The following is a 13,917-nucleotide window of genomic DNA, read 5'->3' on the forward strand; positions in this document are numbered from 1 at the left end:
GCTAAGTGATATTAAAAAGAGGAAGATAACCTATGAATAACTTTTCTTGACTTGAACGGTTTCCTTATCAGAGATGATGGAGAGTTGAACAAACCATCCTCCTCATGAGGACCCAACATTTAAGAGAAAAATCCTAGGATTCCCCTCTAAAATCCACAGGACTCCTCACAATGATACCTACATTGCATTACTGCTATTATTTCTCTTTTGTTCAGATATGTCCACAAAGTTTCTGCACTCCTTTAGGAGCTAAATATCAGCAAAACACCTAATGAACATATCATTAATCTCTTCTGATCAGATAAAAATATAAAGAATCACTGGCCAGCAAACTGTTTATAAAACACTTGAAGTCCTAACAAGGGATCATGGCAGGGAAGAAGTCCAAAAGATAACAGAGTAAAGACAGTATCTTGGAATATATGACAGTATCACCAACTAGGAATATTAAATGTTATAACGTCAGTATTTGGATTATTATCTCAATGAAAAAAATAAAGACAAAAGCTAAGAATTTAAACAGCTTGAAAACATACTGCTAATGTCATTTAAAAATCCAAGCAAGTAACGTGACACTCTCAATTCATTAATTCATGCATTCACTAAATCTTTTCTTTAATTGTGCTAAGTAAGAGCTATGCCACCAAAATGGAGTACTATTTACTCAAGCACAGTCAATTTTCTTTAAAGAAAAAAACAGAAATGTACTTGAAGATAGTCTTTGTGAGTTAAAATTTAACCACAAAGGATCTTCCAGCCCCATAAATGGCAGAAAACAAGATACTATGCGTGAACTACCTCAAACCCACAGGAGGGAAGTAAGTCCCAACTTACACTGTTTATACCACACATTTCCTCCGATTCTTACCAACAAAAGTTTATCAACTCTATGATTTCAAAACAATTTTTTAAATTAAAATTAAGGACAATTAATTGTCAATTAAATTACAACAAAGGAGCCAAGGATATATAATGAGGAAAGGACAGTCTCTTCAATAAATGGTGTTGGGAAAACTGGACAGCCACATGCAAATGAAACCGCTATCTTACACCATACACAAAAATTAACTCAAAATGAATTGAAGACTTGAACGTAAGACCTGAAACCATAAAACTCCTAGAAGAAAACATAGGCGTAAACTCCTTAACATTGGTCTTGACGATGATTTTTTTGATTTGACACCAAAAGCAAAGGCAGTAAAAGCAAAAATACACAAGCGGACTACGTCAATTAATAAGCTTCTGCATGGGGGCAGCCCTGTGGCTGAGTGGTTAAGTTCACAGGATCTGCTTCAGCAGACCAGGGTTTTGCCAGTTTGGATCCAGGACATGAACAGGGCACTGCTCATCAAGCCACGCTGAGGCAGTGTCCCACATAGCACAATCAGAAGGACCACAACTACAGTACAGAACTACATACTGGGGGGCTTTAGAGAGGAAAAAAAAAAAGATTGGCAACAGGTGTTAGCTCAGGTGCCAATCTTTAAAAAAAAAAGCTGCTTCACAGCAAAGGAAACTATCAACAAAACGAAAAGGCAACCTACTGAATGGAAGAAAATATCTGCAAATCATATATCTGATAAGGGGTTAATATCCAAAATATTTAAAGAACTCAGACAACTCAACAGCAAAAAAACAAACAATCCAATTAAAAAATGGGCAGAGGATCTGAACAGACATTTTTCCAAAGAAGACATACAGATAGCCAACAGATACTTGAAAAGATGCTCATCATTAATCAGGGAAATGCAAATCAAAACCACAATGAGATATCACCTCATACCTCTTGGCATGGCTATCATCAAAAAAACAAGAAATATTAAGTGTTGATGAGGATGTGGAGAAAAGGGATCCCCTGGGAATGTATGATGCAGCCACTGTGGAAAACAATATGGAAGTTCCTCAAAAAATTAAAAATAGAACTACCATATGATCCAGCAAATCCACTTCTGGGTATTTATCCAAAGAAAACAAAAACAATAACTCAAAAAAATACATGCATCCCCACATTCACTGTAGCATTATTTACAATAATCAAGATATGGAAACAACCTAAGTATCCATTGATGGATGAATGGATAAAGAAGATACAGTATATATAATCATCCCTTGGTATCCGTGGGGGATTGGTTTCAGGAGCCCAGGCAGATACCAAAATCCACGGACGGTCAAGTCCCTTACGTAAAACGCACAGTACAACAAATACAGTCAGTCCTGCATATCTGAGGGTTTTGCATCCATGGATATGGAAGGCAGACTGTATATACAATGGAATCCTATTCAGCCATAAAAAAGAATGAAATCTTGCCATTTGGTACAACACAGAAGGACTCTGAGGGCATTATGCTAAACGAAATAAGTCAGACAGAGAAAGACAAAGACTGTCATAACCTCATTTATACAATATGAGGAATCTTTAAAAATAAAAAAAAACAACTTACAGATACAGAGAATAGACCGGTGCTTGCCAGAGGTGGGGGGTGTGGGTGAAATGGGTGATGAGGATCAAAAGGTGCAAACTGTCAGTTATAAAATAAGTCCTGGGATGTAACGTACAGCACGGTGACTACAGGTAATAACACAGTATTACACTAAGAAAGTAAATCTTAAAAGTTATCATCACAAGAAAAAAAATTGTAACTATATATGGTGACAGATATTAACCAGACTTATTGTGGTGACCATTTGCAATATATACAAATACTGAACCATTATGTTGTACACGTGAAACTAATATGTTATATGTCAATTAAATTTCAATTCCAAAAAATCAGCTTAAAAAAAAAGATGCTTATGCATACAAATAGCTCCTTAATTGTCCCCTTAACCCTGTAGCATGGAAGAACCACTGATTTATTGTCCAGTGCCATCTCATCAATATCCCAAGGATTTTCAGCTTCTCTAAACTCTTGCTCACAAGTGTTGGCATCTTGCCTGTAATTTCTCTGTCAAAACAATCCTACTCCATTCACTCAGAAATTCAGGCACTTTCATACAGTACTCACTTAATCATAACCTCATCCCTGTCAGGAATAATTATTTATTAAGAAAATGAGCTGGCAATGACTCTAAAGAATGACTTAAGGATCTGGCGACAATAATTGTAGCAGAAATCCTAAACGTGAACTGTGACTTAATCACCACCAGAACAAAAAACAATCCCATACTGAATAATGTGTAACTAACTTTATAATGATGCTCCAAATCTTTTGTGTAACCTTATTCTATTGCCAGATTTGTCATATGACTTATTTCCAAATCAGAAGATTATCCCTGTCCACAAAACCAAAGTCGACTGCTTCTCAAGAAAATAGGAACATCAAAGAAAGTCTTACTTAGATCTGGTTCCCTCAAGGGTAGTAAGAGAATGGTAAGTTCACCCAAGGGTAGAACAAAACTTGCCACCCTGCAACTCCCATATGACTTATAGGGAATCCTTCCTCTCAGGGCCCCAATTATTCATTCTTTAATTCATCTGACAAATATTTAGTGAGCACCGACTCTATGCCAGGCACTGGATCAGTATTAGGGATAAAAAAAAATTCAGGACAATTCAAATTCAGCATGTAAACTAGTAGGCACATCAGATAAAGATGAGAACTTTCATTTTCAAATCGTTGAACATGAGCATAAATACATTCATACAAGTCTCCAAACAACTCAAAAAGCTGCTACCTATGGAATAACATCAAATATATTTCAAAATCCAGCCTATTTTATCAAGGATAGCCTATACAAGCACTGTGTCAGATTTAATTCTGAACATGAAGTATGCTATTAAAAAAAAAAGCCACAAAAAAATGTACATTTTCAAAGGGAGTGAAAATTGGTTCTTGAGTGGTTAAAAAATCACAGATACACAATGGTTCATGGCCCTCCAAAAGTTAAGAGTACATAAAAAGATACATAGTATATTTGTGGTATCAAAATCTCACAAGGTGAGAAGATGATTAAGAAAAAAATGGTCTACAAAGGCTCCTTAGAGAAGGTAAGACTGATAAAAAAAAAAAAAAGGTTGAAAAAACACATATCTAACCCGTATCTCTCCCATCTTAATTTTATAGATAAGAAATAAGTACACAAAACAGATACCTTACCCATGCTAACCAAGTCCAATACCTCAAAATCATTCTCTCACAGAGTATAACCAAAAAGAATCACAGGTGGAACGAGAATCATTATCAAGAGTGAGCAACACAACAAAAGGGGTTATAAAAATCAAATTGAATACATAAATTTAGGAATTGGTACCCGACAAGGACCTATCTACCTCCTTCATGTAGTTCACATTTCTGTGAAAACATAAAACCTTCCAATGGATGCTTAATGTAGTCTCTTTTTCCAGTACATTACAAGATCATTCAAAAACTCACTGAAAAACTGTGTTAACTGCTGACCTTATCGCAACTCCCACTACATATCCAGTGCCTAATGAAGTATCTGGTACATGACATTCTTAACAAATATCTAACCCACTATTTCCCTTGGTAATGAAATGAACTTTCCGTATCTAATTTAACACAAATAACGTCAAATTTGTTTGAAAACCTAATTAGTTATAGAGGACATTTAAAATAATATAATGTTTCTATTAAACGGGTTTAAATTTTCCCAGTGTATTTCTGAAGAGTAGTTTAGGGTTTGTTTTTTTAATTGTTGTTCAACATTATCTATATTTTCCCAATTTTTCACAACGAACATATATTCAAAAATAAAACTTCTGCAACTGCAAGAAAACTACTGAATAATCCCCTAAGTCAGAAAGGCTTCAACTTTCAATAAGAATCATCAAATGTCAAAAAAACTAAACCAAAAAACAACAAAAAAATTTTTTTAAAAAAGACATCAAGTCTTGCCTGTGCACTACACTACCTCCCTGATCAAAACCTGGCAAGAAAAATGTGTTATCTCAGCCAAATGTTTCATTTATGATTTCTCAACGATTGGTGACGTAATCCAAAGAAAATGACATTCCCCTATCTGTCTCCACTAGAGAGCCAACTCTCTAAAAGGTACTACTGCATGTGCTGAAGGGCCCATTGTATCCTAAGCAGAGAGGCAAAAGAATATGAATGAGAAAAGGCAATTTACATCTCTTTTAAGTATCTCAACCCATGATTTTAAACCTTTCCCTCTGGTACCTCACATCGAGCCAAAGCTTACCTGAGAATTTTTTAATATTCCCAATCATATGAATCAGGAGAATGATGTGTGGTATAGTCAGTGTAACTTTAAGAGAGCCAAACCTGCTTTTTATATGTACCAAAATTGGAAGTGTTTGTATTGGTTCCTAAAGTCAGGGTTGGTTTGTTACCAAAGAGCCCGCCACTGGTTGTACCAAATGAAGGAGCACTGGTTGTGCTGGTTCCAAATGTAGTAAGCTTGTTATTGCCAAACAGGGTCTAAAAAGAACAGAATACGGGAAAACTTTAAGTAGCACACAGATACACTCCAAACAGTAAAGAGAGGTTACCTCAAGTATACTAGATTGGGTTTGGGTTAAGGGAAAGAAGATATTATAATATTATAACTTTTAAAAAAAGGTAGGAGGATGAATAAAGACTATCAGAAAAATAAACTAATCTACTAATCTGAGTAAGAGTAACTTTATAAGTACAGAATGCTCCTAGTCTGAGAAGTTAGTGGAACCCCCAGCAAACACAAGATTTCGGCGAGGCAAAAACATAAATAAATAAATAAATAAATACGAGGCAATCAAATATTTTTTTACCTGGTAAATAAACGTATTGTGAATTTTATTTGCCAGTAGAATATTACAATAAAAAATTTAAATATGCTACAATATTGATGAACCTTCAAAACATTATGCTACGTGAAAGAAATCAGTAACAAATGGCCACATATTATGTGGTTCCATTAACATGGAAGGTCCAGGGACCGGCCCCATGGCCGAATGGTTAAGTTCACGTGCTCTGCTTTGGAGGCCCAGGGTTTCGCCGGTTCGGATCCTGGGTGCAGACATGGCACTGCTCATCAAGCCACGCTGAGGCAGCATCCCACAAGCCACCACTAGAAGGGCCCACAACTAAAAATAAACAACTATGTACCAGGGGGCTTTGGGGAGAAAAAGGGGGAAAAAAAATGAAATGTCCAAAATAGGTAAATCTGTAGACAGAAAGCAGACTCGAGGTGATTGGGGGAAAATGAGAAGTGACTTCTAATGAGTATTAGCTTTCTTTTTAGGGTGATGATTATATTCTAAAATTGACTATGGTGATAGCTGCACACTCTGAATATACAGTCATGTGCCACATAACAACATGTCAGTCAACAAAAGACCGCACACATAACAGTGGTCTCATAAGATTAGTACCATATAGCCCAGGTGTGTAGTAGGCTATACCATCCAGATTTGTGTAAGTACACTCTACCATGTTCGCACAACAATGAAATCACCTCATGATACATTTCTCAGACTGTATCCCTGTTGTTAATCGACTGTATGTACTGTCTGCTCCTGTCTACTACTGCATGACTGTACTCAAAACCACTGGACTCAGTAAACTTTAAAAGACTGAATTGTATGGCATGTAGATAACATCTCAATAAAGTTGTTGGTACAAAATAAGGACTTTCTGAAGCATTAAATAATTTTCTCACTTTCTCACTTCCATTTGCTGCCCAAACAAAGTTAAGCAATAACAGACTCCAATCTCCATGAAAACAGAGCCATACGTTTTGGGGATTTTTCTTTTTTTTTTTTTTAACTATCCAAAACAGCATGTTCAAAGTTTTTTTTATCAAGGGGACATAATACAGACTGACTGATTCATACTGATTCTCATATAGTTTACGTGGTAATTTTTTACTTAAATGACTTAACAAGGAAAACAATTCAGTTAAACCTCCAGCAGCATGAGAACTGTAAGAAGATCAACAGCTTGAGCAACTTGATCAACACAAAAAATACTTAATTCTCAAATATCATACCAACTTATCACCCAAAACAGACATTAGAACTAGGAGTTAAAAATGATCTGACTTTTGGGGCTGGCCCCATAGCCTACTGGTTAAGTTCTGCACACTCCACGCTGGTGGCCAAGAGTCAGTTCCTGGGTGTGGACCTACACCATTTATCCACAACCATGCTGCGGCAGTGACCCACATACAAAACAGAGGAAGACCAGCACAGATGTTAGCTCAGGATGAATCTTCCTCAGCCCCCCCCACCAAAAAAAAGGAAAAGAAAAAAATCTGTTTTTAAAAAGAGAGAAAGCATCTCAATTTAGATTCAACAATTTAAACTCACCGATTGAAGTGATATTTTGCTATCAGAAGTAAACTGCACACAAGCATTCAGGCAAAGAAATTTTAACAAGAACTTACTATTTGAAAATTAACCTATTAAAGTTACCTATTTCATTTTGTACCAAATAACTTTTAGTTACTATCAGTACCAAACAATATAATATATCCAATAAAAACACTTGCAAGACAAATTTCTTAGAAATTCCTTTACCAGATTTATACACATCTTCAAATTGTAGTCTACTGCAAAAACCTACCGAACCAACAGCACCAAATCCAGTATTGGTCTGCCCAAAGAGGCCTGTTCCTGTTCCAAATGCTGTCCCAGTGCTGGTGTTTGTAGCTGTCCCAAAAAGACCTCCAGGCTGCGAGGCTTGGGTTACTCCAAATAAACCCTGCAAAAAGTAATCCAGTTTAAAAGATATCCTACAATAGTCAGTTTTCTTTAATAGTGTTATACTAATAACAACAGTTGCCATTTTTTTTTAAGTTTCTGTGACAGATACTGTATACTAGATACTAGAGCATTTCTTTTCTTCATAGGGCCATTTTCCAAAAGAAAATACTGCTCAGAGCAGCTAAAAACTTGCCCACAGTGTCACAGCTCCTGAGTGGCAGGACCAGAAATTCACATCTACATCTGAGCCCGTCAAGCTTCAAAGTCCTGGGCAGCTAATAAGACTTTACACTAAATCTTGTGCTCTAACAGATATCAGGGTTGTAAGGACGTAAACATGATATGACAGGGTACTTCATTTTCAGAGAGCTATGCCAAAAGAACTAATCAATACTGAAGTGGCAAATGGAGTTTGAGTCAAATAACTGAAAATAATCAAATAAATCTGGACAGAGGCAGGAGTTAAACGTTAAAAAGTCTTCTTAATTTGAGATGAGAAACTACACTCATTTCAAATAGGTTTGTATCATCCAATGTTTAAGAAGATACTTTGTTTATGCATTAGTTAAAAGAACAGTATTCCACTAATGGACTATTGCTGAATTGAGAACTCAATGTAGTGTTCTAAACAGCTTTATTGAGACATAATTCACATGCCATAAAATTTACCCATTTAAAGTGGACTATTCAGTGGGGTTTTTTCTGGTATGTTCAGAGTTGTGCAATCATCTCCACTTTCTAAATTTAGAACATTTCCATCACTCCAAAAAAGAAACCCCAGGCCCATTAGTAGTCACTCCCCATTCCTAGGCAACCAACCACTAATCTATTTTCTCTTTCCATAGATTTGTTCATTTGGAACGGAATCATACAAAATGTGGCCTTCATGAATGGCTTCTTTCACTTAGCATGTTTAAAAGCTCCATCCACACTGTAGCATGTATCAGTACTTCATCTCATTTTATGCCTACATGATATTCCACTGTATGGATATACCACATTGGTTTATCCATTCACCACTGACGGACATTTGGGTTGTTTCCACCTTTTGGCTACTAAGAAAATGCTGTTATGCTCATCTGTGTTTTCATTTCTCTTGAGGAAATAACAAGGTGTGCAACTGCTGGGTCATATGGTAACTCTATATTTAACATACGGAGGAACCCCAAATTGTTATCCATAGTGGTGGTACCAGTTTACATTTCTACCAGCAATGTGTGAGGGTATCAATTTCTCCAAATTCCTGAAAACACATTATTGTCTGTCTTTCTGTTTATAGTTTTCCTAGTGGATATGAAATGGTATCTCAGTGTGGTGTTTTGTTTTTATTTTAAAGAAAAACCATGTCTGGGCCCAGGATCCGAATTGGTAAAACCCTGGGCCGCAGAAGCAGAGCATGCAAACTTAACCACTCAGCCACAGAGAGGCCCTCGGTGTGGTTTTGATATGCATCTCCCTGATGACTACTAATGTTAAATGTCTTCTCATGTGCATATTAGCCTTTTGTATATCTTCTTTAGAGAAATGTCTATTTAAGTCCTTGACCCATTTTTTAATGGGTTATTGTTTCATTATTGAAGTATCAGAGTTCTTTATATATTCTGGATACAAGTCCTTTATAAGATATATGACTTGCAAATATTTTCTCCCATCTGCAGGTATTCTTTTTGCTTTCTTGATGGTATCCCTTTGACCCACAAGTGTTTAATATTGCTGAAGTATAATCTCGTTTTTTCTTGTGCTGCTTTTGATATCCTAAGAAACCTTTGCCTGACTCCTCTTCTAAGAGTTTCACAGTTTTAGCTCTTACATTTAAGTATCTGACCCATTTTGAGTTAACTTTTATAATTACCACAATGGTGTGAAGAAAGGGTCCAATCTTATTTTTTTGTGTGTGGAAAATCATTGTTCCAGCACCATTTGTTGAAAAGAGTATGCCTTCCCCAGTGAATTGCTGAGAGTCAACTGTCTGTAAATGTGAGGGTTGCTTTCTAGACTCTCAATTCTATTCCACTGATCTTTAGGCCTAGCCTTATGCCAGTACCACAATGTCTTGAATACTACTGCTTTGTAGTAAGTTTTACAATCAAGAAGTCTAAGTCCTTCAGCTTTCTTCTTTTTCAAGACTGTTTTGGCTATTCTGAGTTCCCTTCTATTCTTTGTTGTTTTTATCATGAAAGGATGTCAAATGCTTTTTCTGTATCTACTTAGGTGATCAAAGAATTCTTTTGTTCTTTATTCTATTTCTATGGTTTATTACACATTGCTTAATTTCCACACGTTGAACCAACCTTCCTGGGATAAATCTCACTTGGTCATGGTGTGTAATCTTTTTATATGTTGATGAATTTGGTTTAACAGCATTTTGAAGATTTTTGGGTCTATGTACTTTTTTTTAATTAGGCAAAGTATCTCTAAAGACCAGGTAAATTTCAAGAATTCTAATCACTAAATCCTACCTCGAATTATCCTTTAATTTTATACTTCTCTAAAAGAGTCCCTAGAAATAACCAGGTAATGACGGTTAAGGACTTCCTGTTTTACTTTCTGCAAAGAAACAGAAATTATCCAATATGTCTCTGAGTTTTAGTTCTCCGTTATTTATTTTAACAAACTAAACAAATTTATTTTAAGCCTGACTCTGCTTAAGGGACAAAAGCTGAAAGAACACTGCAAAATACAGCTATTAATTCATAAGTTTTTTTCTCCTATAGTCTATAGAATGGCTGGAGTCAACATCCTAAGGTGTAGCTTCAGGATGGCGAATTCTAGCACACTAAGCAACTCTTACTGCTAAGAAAATACGCTAAGGAAGGATAAATGATGTGCCCAGCAGGCTCTCAATGAGTACAGAGGAGAGTCTCGGCTGAAATCTAGGTCTTAATTATTCAAAGATTTTGCTCTCTTCTCTTTACTACATTACCGTCAACCCTTCAGAACTGCAAGAGAGGTAGAACTTGCTAATCTGACATTAGAAGCCTCATTACTTAGCTCTACAAATAAGCCCTGGAATTAACTAAGGGCCTGTTTCCTTACCATGGTGTTGGTGCTCGGCTGTCCTAGTGTGCTGGTATTGCCAAAGGAAAAGCCAGTGTTCTGGGTGGTTATGGCCTGGGCAAATGGTTTGCCGAAGAGGCTGGTAGTCTGCTGATTCTGTTGGCCAAAGAGACCACCGGGATTTGTTCCAAATCCAGTTGTACCTTTCAGGAAAAAGAAACAAAGGAAAGGAAAAAATCCCAACACTTCTCATTACCCAGTTACTGCAACAGTCTTATGTTATTGATTATATATCTAAATTACTCTACATTCATTCACTATTCAAACTATTCATTTTCCACCCTTCTTCACCTAACTCCAGACTGGTTCAGACTTTAATTCCTACAATAATACTCTGACCTCAAGAACCTTGGCTGGGCTAAGTAATCTTTCTTTATGAGCCCATAGCTTTCTTCTATTTTACAAGATACCACATTACACTCAAAGTGCATGTGTGTATCTTAATCCTGTTGGACTAAGTCTTGAGAAAAGAGGCTTTTTCTTTATAGCAATATATCCAACACAGAATGTGACACAATAGTACTTCAGAATGAATACATGGCTAAACCAAATCACTATATCAAGATTGAAAAGAATGTTAAATGCCACTTAAATATGTATTTATTTGTGTATTTGTGTCTGTATAAATCTCTGTAGAAGGCTATGAAAAAATCTAACTTTTGCTTGTTTCTATAGAGGCAAACTGGTGGCTGGGGGAGGGAAAGAAGAGACCTTTGGTTACAGTGTTTTTATTTCATGAACTTTATATCATATATATGTATTACCTTTGCAAAAGTGACATTTGTATAAAGTAATCTAGTAATCATCCTAGGCTTTCACATCCCACATCAAATCAACCCATCAGCAAATCCCAACAACTCAATATTCAAACTGGGTTCAGAAGTTGACATTTTTACCATCACCACAGGACTATCATCTCCCTCATGCAGACTGAGCAATATCTTTTCCAACTGATTTATTTCTCTTCTTGCCCCCTTACAATTTACTTTTAATATAGCAGCCTTCAGAATGATCCTTCATTCATAATCACATGACTTCTCTTTTTAAACCACCTAATGGCTTCCCAAGTCAAATAAAAATTCAAATTGGGACACTGGCCCATAAAGTCTTATAAAATATAGTCCCTATATCCCCCAGTACTTCTTGTTCTCTCCTCTTTGGCAAAAACTCAGAGTTTTTAGACTTATAGTTTCCTGTAGCTGGAATCTTCTTCCCCCAGAAATCTGTACAGCTTTATCCTTCATCTTGTTCAGAGAGGTCACTGCTCAAATGTCATCTTATCAGTGAAGCCCTTCTTAACCACCTTCATTTAAAACTGTCTTTCTCCTCACCTCCCACATACATACCAGGCACTCCCTATTCCTCCAGCATCCCTGAATTAGTTTTCTCCACAGCACTTATTACAATTAAATTTTACTCTTAGTTGTCAGTCCCTCAGCAATATGGCCCAATATGATGTCAAGTGCTTACTAGTTCCAAAGGCTGTTTTGTTCTGACCATAGGCAAAGCCTGAATTAGTGGTGGAGGAGCTGAAGAGTCCTGTTGCACTGGAGGTGGCTGGAGAAGACCCAAACAAGCCAGTCGTGGTACCTGCTCCCACCTGGCTCTGTGGGCCTTTCCGGTTAGCTTGATAATCCTCTAAACGAAGTTCCTGGAATAAGAGAAGATATATTTCCAATCTTAATATGCACCCAAAAATTATTTAGGAGACTAAATACTTGAATTTAGTATTCAAGTTCTATGTTCACATAGGAATCATGACTAAAAAAAAGAAAACTACGTAATGACATTAACATAATATCATTACAGAAAACCATTTTCAATAGTGTATGCTGGACATTAAAATCCATACCATATAATACTACAGGGCAAAGGACCAACCACATCTTCATTTTAATTTTCCTTTATAAAAAATAACTTCTTTTAGTACACTGCTATACAATAATCTTGGTCTACTGTCATCATAAATGTAAAAATTAGCTGATTAAAAGATGGGAGGATTCTGGGGAGTTCAGAAAATTTAGGCAGAAAGGATAAAGCTTAACACGTCAGGTTGTTTCTGCACACTACGATAAAGCAAGAACAGTTTGGGATGTTGAAGAAGTAATAGCTACAATCAAGGATGACAGTCAAAATAGACAATGAACTATCCACATAGCATTGAGCATGAACCAATTGTAACTCCATGCAGCAACATGGATAAATCTCACAATGTTGAAAGACAGACTTAGCATGTAACATTGGGCCAGCCCGGTGGTGCAGTGGTTAAGTTCGCACGTTCTGCTTCGATGGCCCAGGGTTCGCCAGTTTGGATCCCAGGTATGGACATGGCACTGCTTGGCAAGCCATGCTGTGGTAGGTGTCCCACATATAAAGCAGAGGAAGCGGCAGTCTTCCTCAGCAAAAAAAAAAAAAAAAAAAAAAAAAAAAGTGGAGGATTGGCAGCAGATGTTTGCTCAGACTAATCTTCCTCAAAAAAAAAAAGTATATAATGTAAGATTCCATCTATATAAAGTTCAAAAATGGGCAAAACAGGGGCAGTCAGCATAGTGGTTACCTTTAGAAGAGGATTTTGACCAGAGGGGCAGGGCACAAGGGGAATATCAGGGATGCTGGTAATGCTCTGTTTTCATTTGGATCCTGGTTACATGGACGTGTTCACTTACTGAAAACTTACTATGTTGTACACTTATGACTCTGCATGAGTTCACTAAAAACACATGTGTGTGCACGTACACACACACATTGCCCAGAGTGGTGGGAGCAACATCCAATCAGAATAAACTATTAGCAGAACCATTTTAAAACTATTTCAAAAACAATCTGGTTAATGTTAATTTTTTATTACATAAACTCACTGTGACCTACTTGATCCCAAAAATAATCAAAAACATTTTTAAAAGCTGCTTTCCAATGGAATCAAAAGGTTAGGATGATATTCTGTGTGGTATTTTACTGACCTCTAGTGACTTGCTTTCATATTCTTTCATAGCAGTAATACACTGGTGCTTTGTACTGATATTAGTGCTAACTCCAGCTTTAACCATAGTATCTGTACCAGTTGGAGGCTGCAAAAAAAGACAAAGGCAAATCTGAGAGTCTAAAGCAAATGTTCAAGTCCAAGCTTTATGTCCCTACTCTCATAACACAATTCTTCAACCAATGAGCTCTATAACTAGTCCTATAGGTCTTTT

The 13,917-nt window shown here is 36.6% G+C and overlaps 1 protein-coding gene across 10 annotated transcripts in view; it reads right to left on the reverse strand.

The window, feature by feature from the left end:
- The window catches only part of NUP98 (nucleoporin 98 and 96 precursor), a 105,921-nt gene that overhangs the window by 74,161 nt on the left and 17,843 nt on the right, over positions 1 to 13,917 (reverse strand). For 4 of the 10 annotated variants that reach the window (XM_070626056.1, XM_070626051.1, XM_070626055.1 and 1 more), the window contains exons 6-10: positions 13,684 to 13,791; positions 12,194 to 12,374; positions 10,703 to 10,866; positions 7,527 to 7,664; positions 5,315 to 5,402 (exon numbers count right to left, since the gene is read on the reverse strand). In XM_070626056.1, coding sequence (XP_070482157.1) covers positions 5,315 to 5,402; positions 7,527 to 7,664; positions 10,703 to 10,866; positions 12,194 to 12,374; positions 13,684 to 13,791 — 679 coding nt within the window. Of the gene's footprint in view, positions 1 to 5,263; positions 5,403 to 7,526; positions 7,665 to 10,702; positions 10,867 to 12,193; positions 12,375 to 13,683; positions 13,792 to 13,917 lie in introns of all 10 variants that reach the window. The other 6 variants (XM_070626053.1, XM_070626057.1, XM_070626052.1 and 3 more) reach the window with 2 other exon arrangements.

This window comes from Equus przewalskii, chromosome 6 (assembly GCF_037783145.1).
Source record: "Equus przewalskii isolate Varuska chromosome 6, EquPr2, whole genome shotgun sequence".
Classification (NCBI taxonomy): Eukaryota; Metazoa; Chordata; class Mammalia; order Perissodactyla; family Equidae; genus Equus; species Equus przewalskii.